Genomic DNA, 11,113 nt, shown 5'->3' with positions numbered 1-11,113 from the left:
ATGATGGAACTGCGGGCTAGATGCCAGCCAAGAGTGCCGGTTATGCTCACATCTGGGCTCTCCTGGAGAGGGGAAGTAGCCTCCCACCATGGTGATTGTTCTGGCCATCACAAGGAAATACAGGGATGGGCAGGTGGGTCCCTCACACATGGGCTTCCTCTTTTGAGGCTATCACCCCCTCAAATTAATATCATCTCAGATTAACAAGACCTATCAAAGGATAAGGCACCATTCAACATCCGTCTCTTAAAAGACTGTTCTCATACAAGATTTATTCCCCAGCACCCCTCCCTCCCTCATCCCCATCCCAATTCACAGTGGAGGACTAAGGAGATTCAGAGCAGGATCCGCAGGTACAAGAAACACCTTCCAAAGATTTTGCTCTCCTTCCTTCCCTCCCTCTTGCCAATTCCCAAGGCCCGAAGCTAAACACACTCATGCAAACACACAAAGTCCCACTCCTTTCCCACACCTCCTGTTTTTTCCCACATCAGAGCTCACTTGTAAGACATCTGGGCTCTGGGAAGAGAGAAGGTATCCGAAGTCTGCTTGAGAACACTGAAGTGGGGAGAGGTCGTTATCCTAACCTTCCACAAAGGGAAGTGACTATGAATCAGACACCTAGCTCTTCTCCCTTCTCACCGTTGACTGTTTTCACTCCTTGGCCTCTACCTTGTCCATCAACCAAGAGCAAACATGTTAGCACACTCCCACCTGCAGCACGTGAAAATGGGCTCTGTCCAACATCCCTCACCCAGCTATAGGGGTGTTGGGGGAGTGGTCCCTGAGGATCAGCAAAGGGTTAATGCAGAGGGAAAGAGGACAGAAGAGTTCAGCTTGAGCTCTGACTGGGGAGGCACAGGTTTAGAACTAATGACCTTTTTAAATTTTTGTCTCACATGATTTTATTAGGGGCAGAACAGATACCCTTTACAGGGGTCTCTGCTGATTATAGACACATTCTTGCTAACTGGGCTCATCCTTAAAAGAAGCCCTGCCAAACTGGGAAGGAGTTGAAAACAAAATTATTAAAGGAGCTGAACAAGGAGTAAGAATAGCTGGTGCAAGAAGAGCTGGTGGCTCCTGGGATGAATGCCACTGAGCCATTTGTAAAGTGCTACTCTGACATTGCCCATGTGGGATTATTGCTTCTCCAAAGGAGGAGCAGGGAAAGGAACAGGAACATGGAAATTGGTATGGTATGGTATTGCTTTGCTCACTGCTCAGGCTGACGGGCAAATGGAGCCAGGGGTTAGCAGCACCAAAAATAACCAGGCAGCTCCAAAAGATTCAGTGAGACCATGAGATATAGAGGCACTCACCCTCCCAGCCAGCTGACCCCATGGCCCAAAGTAATGTGGAAGAGGCCCACCCCCACCTCATGTTCACATTCTTAAATTTCACAAGCAATATTTTGGAGCACTGGAGGTTAGGCCTCAAGAAATGAGGACGGGCTGGGGCAGAGGGAACAGGCCTGCTCTGCAGAACCAAAGGACAAGCTTGCTTAGAAAAAGGCAAATCAAAGCATGGCTTAGCAAAAGAGGAAGATGACAGTGTAACTCTCCCAGCTGCCTGACTTGGAGCTCTCGGGAGATGCTAAAGGGAGGAAGGAAGGAAGGGATCTATCACTGAGGGCTTCTGAGCACCCATACTTAGAAGCACACAGCAGCATCCCCTCAAAAGGGAACCAATACCCCTGACTACTTTGTTCCCCAAAAATACCACCATCCTGATGGAGAGACGTGTCCCTCAGGGGAGCACATTCTCACTTCAGCGACTTGAGCTCAGAAATCAGTGTCCAGCTGGTAGCAGAGGAGTGAGTATCCTGTCTCATCAGGCCTCTGAGCATCTGCCAGGCTACTGAGCAAACACATATAATTCAAGGGCTGGGACCTGGGTTCCTCCCTTGCCCCTTCACCTTAAGTGGAATGGGGAGCAAAAAAAACCTAAACCACAATGACCCCCAAGGGGAGTCTCTGCCTCAGTGGCTCCTGGAACTGGCAGGGTCCAGCTGATTCAGCTCCGACTGGTCCAGAAGTTCAAAGTCATCCCCCTCAGCGTCAGTGTCCAGGTCTGAACTGGGGGCCTGGAGGACACCTCTTGTGGTTCTCCGGGGAGGTAGGCCAGCAGGGCCTGGCTGGGAGGCCCCTGACAGGGCCAGCTGGATCATGCCCTGGGAGACCAGGCTAGCAAGGTTGCTGGTGAGGTTGGATCCTGCAGGCAGGGCGCCAAGCAAAAGCTCCGGCAGTGCAGCCTCATCCCGGCTGGCAGGGGGGCCCTGAGGCTCCTCGGCCCCTGGTGGGGAACGGTACATCAAGCTGGGCATCCCGATGCTGGTATCGTCCTCATCATCCAGGCCAGCAGGATCCACATTAATGGAAGGAAAGTCTGGAAGGTCTCTGGCAAAGGATTCCTCTGGATCACTGTGACCATCTAGGTCTGGGAGAACAGAGGAGTGTCTGAGACATGGCAACTGCCTGGCCTTCCTGTGCCCCAGCCCCACCAAGTCATCTCCAAGTAACCAGATGTTTCCACCCTGGATTTCTGGCACTGGTCAGCTTTCCCCCTCCACTTATAGACTGCTGTGACCTCTACTGGCCAGAGAACTCCCCCTTTCTTCCTCTGCTATGTCCCCCATAAGCTGAGAATCTGAGGCCACTAAGGGACTGAGGATTTCTAGGAGAGCAGCAGTGCCATCGGGCTGGAGCCATACCCCTGCTCTGCCACTGATCCACAGCTCAGAAAACAGGAAAAGCGGGGGCAGTGTCCCCGCTGCCCGGGAAGCTGAGAGGCAACAGTCAGGGCCAATGTCAACTTGGCTCCAAGGTTCCTCTACCTTCAGAGCCTTCTGTTAGAGGTGTCTGGCCCCGTGAAAGATTGAATGTGCCGTTGTCTGTACAGGAGACCTCAGCATCCGAGTGCTCAGAGTCTGTGATGGCCAATTCCCTGGCAACAGTAGAATCATCGAGCTTAGGAAAAGAAAAGACCAACACGCCTGAAGAGATGGTGCCATTAGAAACAAGCGCAGTTCCCCAGTTACAGCTTCACCAGTGAGCTGGCCCTAAAGGCTGCCCTAAGGCCAACGGTGTAACCAGGCATGCATGGGGACTTGAGTCAAAATCTTGACCCCTTTTAGGCTGCTCCCCCAGGGAAAACACCCTTTTTCATCAGTCTTGAGCACAGGAAGGAAAGCAGTCTTGGGTGTCAACCAGCCACTGACTCTTAAGCAAATAATTGATCCAGAGAATACTTTTCACGGGTGGCCAGGAGGATACACACATTGCCTGACCTAAGGCAAGCTGGGCTGTTTAAAAGTGATCACGCCAGTTGCAGAAGTTCTGCCATGATGGCAGGGGTTAAAAGGAGGCATGGAAGAGGGCGTGCTGGTCACCAGGCTCAAACTGAGATTCTACATACGAAGTCCCTATATAAAACTAGCTTCTCTCCTCACTGCTCTTGGGGCAGTGAGGTCCTTGGAAAGGGGCAAGAAGCTGGGTCCCTGGAGAGCCCACGGGGAGCTTGAAAACCTGGTTACTGTCTAAACATGAGTGCCGGATGGTTAAAAAGGAGCTAAAAAAAAACTGGCCAGTGATGCAGCTCCCCCACCCAAGATACCTGAGGACAGAAGGCAGCAAGCTCCTCTTCACTGTCACTGTGGTCGTCCCCAGCGCGTTCTGGGTGTAGACCTCTGCGGCGCACTGTGTGGAAAGAGCAAGAACGCCTTGACACCTTCCCTTGAGGGGAAACCCCTGCCCCTTCTGGATTTCAAAGGCATAAAATCAGAACACGAGAATGAACCCCCTAAGCCTACATAACAACGCCTGAGGGAGGAGCTGCTGAGCCTAAGTGGCAAGGTAAGCTGATAACACAGGACAAAGATCTCTCTTCCAACATCCCTCCCTTTTTGTTCTGGTCAGATGATCAAGTACCAGGCCTGTCAACAACTCTCAGGATCAGCTGGGGACAGACCAGATGTCAATGTGTAAAGCGGACACTGTCACAGAGAGGGCAAAGGGAGATGCCCCACCTGGGCTGAATCAGCCTTTTGAGGACTGGTACTATTCGACTGGCTGCGTCAGGGAGAGCTAGGCCTTGGTGCCCATGTGCAGGGCTCTTAGAAGGCCAGGGTTTAATGAAAACCCAACGTGACCATACCACAGAAGAGAGGGAAAAGTTCGCACGACTGTCACTCGTGTGTTGGAGGATTCTGGGCTAGTACACTTCTGGCTTCTGAAGCCAGTTTTAAATCTCTTTTGGAAGGCAGCTTTCAGTACTGAATGGAGGCCGAGCTTAGGAGTTTGAAAGACCTGCTCTGCCATTTACTAACCGTGAGCCTCCGTTTCCTCAACCAGAAAAAGATAATACCACCCTCTTCTCAAGGTTGTTATAAACGTTAAATAAGACAACGTATGCAGAGCAGTCAGCACACAGGACGTGATTCATAAAAAGAAGCTAACACTGGGAATATCTTCACTGTCTGTCTTTTAGTTGACTTGGGAGAACTTTTCTCGTTATTTGTTTAAAATGGGAGCGTCTAGAATTCCGAACGGGAAAAACTAGTAAGCCTGCATAGATTTCCCTGGAATAGAAGGTCACTTTTACCACCAACCCCCTACACACCAACCACATCCCACTTCTCCATGTTCAAGGACCTATTATGTCAGACCTACGGGCTTCTCCTTCTCCTCCCCAAATTGTCCAAGCGGAAGGAAGCTTCCCCTTGACACTTACATTGTCTCTCTCTCTGCTTGGACATCATGTAGCCACGGACACTGAAGTCCAGCCGCTGCAGAGCTGGCTTCAGCCGTACATACACTCGATCCCACAGTCGGTGGTACACAGCAAGGGGCCACATCATGACAGTGACAACTGAGAGGAGTGGGAAAGAGTGGCAAATGGAGAAAGGGCTGCGTGAGACAGTCCTGACTGTCCCTCTGCTATTGTGTCCTCAGGGCTTGGACACAACACATCCTGGCTCTGCTGGTCTCCTTCACGGCTGTGAAGGTTCCGGAGGGCAGAGACTTCTGCGGTCACCCACAGGGCTGTGCAGAGCAGAGTACACTGCGGACACATCGAGGGCAGAGCCAGGCAGCGCTGTCACTTGCATGTGGGTGTTGCTGAGCCATAAATACGGCCAAATGGTAACAAGGCCTCAGCAAATACACAACAAATCATGTGAGCTTCTGGTATATAATGGCCAGGGCCATCACTACTCAGTTCTTCCAGTCTCAAGCAGACAGAGTTCATGCCAATATGAAGCAACTAAATTTACAGAACTGTGCTCCAGGGGGGAAAAAAGTGCTCCAGGGTAAACAGAACCTAGCAGGGGATCCCCTAAATAGAGGATCCCCTAAGTGTTATGTTCTACTGTTATACAATACACTGACTCTAAAAATTCCCTCCTGAAATAGGGACAGACAGTCCTTTATAGCTGGTAACACAATATATGTTAGTGGACCCTCATCAGTTTCTAAAGCTGACTTGGTAAGAAAAGGACTTTATATGGGGGGAGCCTGATACAGGTAAGAAGAAAGATACTTTCATGACACTAAACAGGACATGAAAATATAAAAAGGTCATTTCCTGGAGAACCAAATTATAAAAGTCCTCTCCCTAAACCCAGAGTTAGCTATGGCTGGAAAAGCTATGGGTAGGGTAAGCTTGTGGGGGAGGTATATACCATACTTACGAATTAAGTAGGAGAGCAGGAGCCCAGGGATGTAGCGGCCCAAGACAGCCAAAAAGGTCAGTATCCCACAGCTCAGCAAGCAGAACTGGGGGTGTCAGGAAACAGTATTAAGCTTCTGCTATACGGCAGGGGACTGGGTTGGGCATGGGGGGCGGGTAAGATGGAGATGTGAGAGAAGTGATTCGTTATGGCCTCTGAGTAAAGCATGGACATGTCAGAATGACATGTACCTAGCTACTGTTGCATCCAATGGTGATTCTGTTTGGGAGGAAAGGGAGGATGTCCACTTCTATTCAAACTCTTCTCACATGGCTAACCCCACAGGGCCGCACCTTTCATGCTGGCAAACTGGTTTGAATAGGACTCAGCCAAAAGTTCCCTCTGAAAACAAGTGTTGGTGGTGGGCTTTTTAAGTCAAAGTAAAATAAAATAAAAAACTCAACCACCTACCACATGTTTAATGACACAGAATGCACACAAGCAAGCTTTCTTTCCCATCTTGGGGCAGGAAGATGGCCTAATCTAAGTGGCAAGCACCCAAAGAAGGAGTCATCAAGCTCTTGCCTTAGTCTTAGTCAGAAGCCCCTTCCTACAACTTCCCTTGTCTATACAAACACCATGGTCTTTTCTTTCTTGAAGGAGGGTAGGTAGTAAACGGGCTGTTTCAGTTTAGCATGAACTGAACTGAGAGCCAGAAATGAGAGTGAAAAAGGGAAGAGTCTTACCTTGCCTGGGTTTTGCTTTTTGAAAAGCAAAAGGTTCCTTATGAAAATGGTCCCACTAACCCAGACTTCAGCTACGTGGTAGCAGAGCTCGGGCACGCTGAGCAACCGAGGGTGCACAAAGCCCCAGCTATGGGAGAGAGAAGGGGGAGCTGTGAAAGGAGGGTGTTGAAGGTTCCCCCCACATCTCACTGTGAAGGCAGCCAATCCTTCCCGGTTTAAATAGGGTCTGGGAAGTGGCTAGTCCTAGTTGCTCTGGAGGTGAAGCATGACTTTCTTCTTGGCTCACCAGGTTGAAACTGGAATTTAAGGACTAGGAGGGCAGACTTGTTCTGACAACTCCACCCTATGAGCAAGCAGCCCAATCCACGTGTGTAAACCTGCCACCAGCTCCAAGGCCCTTTGTGCTTAAAAACATCTTTCCTGGGCTCAGACCATTGCAATTCACTGTGATTGCAATCCAGGGAAAAAAGTAAAGCACAGTCTGATAGCACTGCTGCAGAGGCGGGAGGCAAAGGATGTGCCCCTCAGAGAGAAAACAAAGCAAAACCAAAATAAACCATGGCAAAGAAAATCCTTTGGGTCAAATATATGAGATGAATGAATTGAGAAATGAAAGCAGGAGCTGTAAGCCACAAGGGGAATCTTTGGCTTGCTGATGCCAGGAACCAATGTGTTTTCTGACCAGGAACTTTAAACAGCCAGAGGTTACAGAAAACACTAAATGACCTGGTATAAAAGCCAGGAGACAAATGAAATAAGTTGCCTCTAAGTTTTCACACTAGAGCTGAATAATGCAGCCAATTCCTTGGTTATGTCAGGTTATGGGGCACTGTAATGCTTCTTTCTCAGAAACATCTTTTGTAAATATCAGAGGACACTAGCCATCTTAACATATTCCTTCCTGAACTTGAGGATTTGTTAAAATGATTATTTGCAACAGACTAGGTTCTCAGCTTATACTTTGTATCTAGAACATGGAGTTAACAACCTATAACCAGAATATTACAACAAGAGAATCAATCAGAGCAACAAAAAGGGATTTAATTAGTGTTCCATACCTCTCATTGTCTAATGCGTCGGGTCTTGGCACTACAATATTAAAACAAACACCAGCATTAGTTGGTAAGGAAAACTTAAACATGAAAATGTTAGGCTGTTGGTCTGATAGCTCAAGTTTTAATAGGTTTGGGGAAAAGGAAACAGTAATAGACAATAAAAAGGAGACACCACGTTATACTGCCAGAGTTAGGGAGCTGCAGACAAGGGAATGATGGCTGATGCCTGCTCTTTTCTCTGGTGGGATGGGGCGGGGATCCAAATGGAGCATTAGGGCCCCTTCTAATTACTACAGTTGAGAGCCAAGGTGCGCTAAAAAAAGGTCCATGCCACCCCTCAAGAGTGTCTGGGTTACACGTATGCATCAATGTGTGCCAGGTTACGAAGGCATTATATGACTACTTCAACTCTAGAAATCTGCCTATTCTCTTTAAAAGGAGACCCATTAACTACAATCAATGATGTAAAGTTTTTTGACATTCACTAGCCGTAAGACAGGTGGGTGAACCACCTGATTCCTTGAAGTCTCTGCAAAATAGGATGGGAATGTATTTAAAAGCTGTATACTCTGGTCTGAATATTCTGCCAACACTTCAAAATTACCATGTCTGACCTACATCAATTTTCCTCTCTCTCACTCCCCACCCAAACCCACTGCCCTGCCTGACGTTGCCTACATCTAACTGTAATGCCACTGCTACTCTCCTAGCTTTGAAATCCCAAAGCTACTGTTATCCCTTACTCTCCTAACCTCTATTTATCAGTTTGACGTGTCTTCCTTCTTCACAGCTCTCCAAGCCATCCACCGTTTGTTTCCACTGATACCTCTCTGACTACTAATCACACAGATACAGCCAGAGTCTCCCTTCTTCACCCTTTTCTCTTTCCATGTGGTCGGGTAAAGTGCTATCAAATTAATCTTTAATATCTTCTCAGCATATAGCTCTAATAAAAGAATCATCAGGGACCACCCACTATCTATAGGATAAAGTCTAAACTTCTAAGCCTAACTTAAAGGCCCTTATAAAATCTAATCCCAACATACTTTCTTTCCTAGCACTCCCTTTAATGACCTCTCCACTCCGTGAAAATGATCAGTTCCCTGCCCTCAGGAGATGCTTTGCAGCTTCTGGTTCCTCAGACTAATCAAGCCTCTGACCCCCATAAAAACCCACTTATCTCTCTACCTGTCCAAATCTTTTGTTTCATTCAAGGCTTGAGCTAGGGCCAAAATACATGACAAACATACTGATCACATACTGCACTGTGACATCTCTGGTGCTGTTCTGTAACTTTTTTTATGTTTACATATGTATCATCTTGGATAAAAGGAACCATATCTTAGAGGACTTTATCTAAGTCATAATACCTTAGTGCTTTGCAAATAAACAATTTAAAAGAAATTCCTCAGAGGCAAATTGATACTGTCTTGGTAATGATGTAGTACCCAGTGAGGAGAATTATTTTTTAACAACTTGAGGACTATGTATTCCTCAGGCCCATTATGAGGGCAAGAATATCTCAGGTGGCGGATACAGACTTCCTAAGCTTAATAAACAATGAGAAGGACAGAACTCAGCTCTAAGGAACGACAGATGGGGCACTAGCCCTTCAAACGTCTCCTAAAGCAAATAATTCAGACTTCAAAAGATATTCCCAGCTCCACATACTCTCCCAAAACCCCCTAAAACTAAAGGTGAAAATGACAGAAAAGCCATTTCCGGTTCCGATTGGTCTAAATGCTACCAGACTTACCTTTTATTTCAGGCCAGATTTTGCTCTTCCATTGATCTATACACACAATGATCATTGAGCTGAATGCAAGTAAAAACACAAGACGAAGGGATGTCAGGGCAAAGAACCTAAAGAGAAGGAAGAACAGAAGATCATTATCCAATTAAGCTAATTTCAGAAAAGACCAAATGTGCACCACTGGTCCTGTGGTAAACAGACTTAACTGTTAGTTATACACCTTGGGAAAAATCACTTAAACTTTCTGGACTTCAGCTATTTTACCTATGGTGCAGAGATAATAATTTGCTTCTGTAAAGGCAGAGGACTAAACCAAATAACCTCTTAAAGCCCATTTCAACTTTCAAGCCTGTGATTCTATTAATTTCAAGGAGAAATTCATTCTTTGTTTTTGTTTTTGCCACACCGCACGGCTTGTGGGATCTTAGTTCCCTGACCAGGGATTGAACCTGGGCCCTCAGCAGGGAAAAACGCAGAATCCTAACCACTGGACTGCCAGGGAATTCCCGAAATTCATTCTTGTACTGACCAAGTTGTTTTGATGAAAGCAAACATCTTTCTACCAAATTAGACCCTGGTTCGGAGCAACAAACTGACAGACATGCACTAAAGAGCACCTAATTCAATTAGATATCCTTTTACAGAGGAAGGAACTAAGGCTCAAAAAAGTGAAACGAGTTGGTCAGGGTCACACAGAAAGTGAGCACTGAAGCTACATCTAAAAGCCAGCTCTCCAGAATTAACACCAACCCTTCTCAAACTCCTCCCAAAAAATTGAAAAAAGAGAGAACACTTCTTGATTCATTTAATGAGGGCAACATTACTGTGATACCAAAGCCAGACAAAAACACTACAAGAAAACTAAAGTATATTGATACCTATGAATATAGATGCAAAAATCCTCAATAAAATATTATCAAAATGAATTCAGCAGCATATTAAAAGGACTACACACCATGACCAATTCCTGGAATTTACTCCAGGAATGCAAGGGTGGTTTAACATACAAAAACTCAACAGTTGTAAAGTATCACGTTAAGAGAATAAAGGAAGAGCCAGTTCTTATTAGAAGGCATCAACCATAAAGAGATATTTACAAAAAATCTGGGAAATCTGAACACTGACAGTGCATCTGAAGATATTACAAATTATTGTAATTTTGGGGCTATGATGTTATGGAAGTAATGCTTTTAAAGAGTCCCTATCTTTTAGAAATACATACTAAAATATTTATGAATGAAATGATATGATATCTGGGATTTGTGTCAAAACAATAGTTTGGCAAGGGAAAGGGTATGAAAGAAGAGGAAACAAGATTGACTATGAGTTGATAACTGCGGAAGCTGAATGCTGAGTACTTGAGATTATTTATGCTATTCTCTCTACAACTATATATTTAAAATCTTTCACAATAAAATTTTTTTTCATGAAAAGCTAGCTCTTGAGTCTTTCTATGATCCCACTCTAAAGCCTCTAGGGCAATGCCCTGTGAGTGTCTGTAGTCCAGTGACGTTACCAGACTGTGAGGAAGTATAGAAATTGAAAGAATTTAGAAATTTTTATAGCAATTTGACCAACTAATTTTGAATCTAAGGGTATATCTGGGCTTGTATTTTGTATGCATTTTAAATTTATCTAGTAACTCATTTATATTGTATTTTACAAAAGTATTGCTCAGAAATAGACTGGGGAAAACGACAACAGTAGTCCTTCACTGCAGACGGTTTGAGAAACAGTGTTCTAAGATCCTGAGGGAAGCCAAATGCATCACAAGAGGTGGTTCAGCAGGCATGGCTCTTAGACTGACTTGAGTTTATTTCTCTGAACAGCCACTCTGAGTTGATGACCTTGAATAAATTAGCTTGACCTCTTTCAGCCTCAGTTTCCTCAT

The 11,113-nt window shown here is 45.9% G+C and overlaps 1 protein-coding gene across 2 annotated transcripts in view; it reads right to left on the bottom strand.

The window, feature by feature from the left end:
- Positions 1-281: 281 nt before the first annotated feature.
- RETREG3 (reticulophagy regulator family member 3) overlaps positions 282-11,113 on the bottom strand; it is a 57,749-nt gene continuing 46,917 nt past the window's right edge. For both annotated transcript variants that reach the window (XM_081218585.1, XM_081218584.1), the window contains exons 2-9: positions 9,226-9,332; positions 7,473-7,503; positions 6,415-6,541; positions 5,690-5,774; positions 4,732-4,869; positions 3,616-3,698; positions 2,837-2,969; positions 282-2,439 (exon numbers count right to left, since the gene is read on the bottom strand). In XM_081218585.1, the coding sequence (XP_081074711.1) occupies positions 1,982-2,439; positions 2,837-2,969; positions 3,616-3,698; positions 4,732-4,869; positions 5,690-5,774; positions 6,415-6,541; positions 7,473-7,503; positions 9,226-9,280 (1,110 nt within the window). In that variant the 5' untranslated portion in view covers positions 9,281-9,332 and the 3' untranslated portion in view covers positions 282-1,981. The remainder of the gene's footprint in view (positions 2,440-2,836; positions 2,970-3,615; positions 3,699-4,731; positions 4,870-5,689; positions 5,775-6,414; positions 6,542-7,472; positions 7,504-9,225; positions 9,333-11,113) is intronic.

Source organism: Mesoplodon bidens (genome assembly GCF_964165515.1).
Source record: "Mesoplodon bidens genome assembly, chromosome: 19".
Taxonomy (NCBI): Eukaryota; Metazoa; Chordata; class Mammalia; order Artiodactyla; family Ziphiidae; genus Mesoplodon; species Mesoplodon bidens.
Note: the sequence above shows the minus strand (reverse complement) of the source record. Positions and strands in the feature narration are given on the sequence as shown.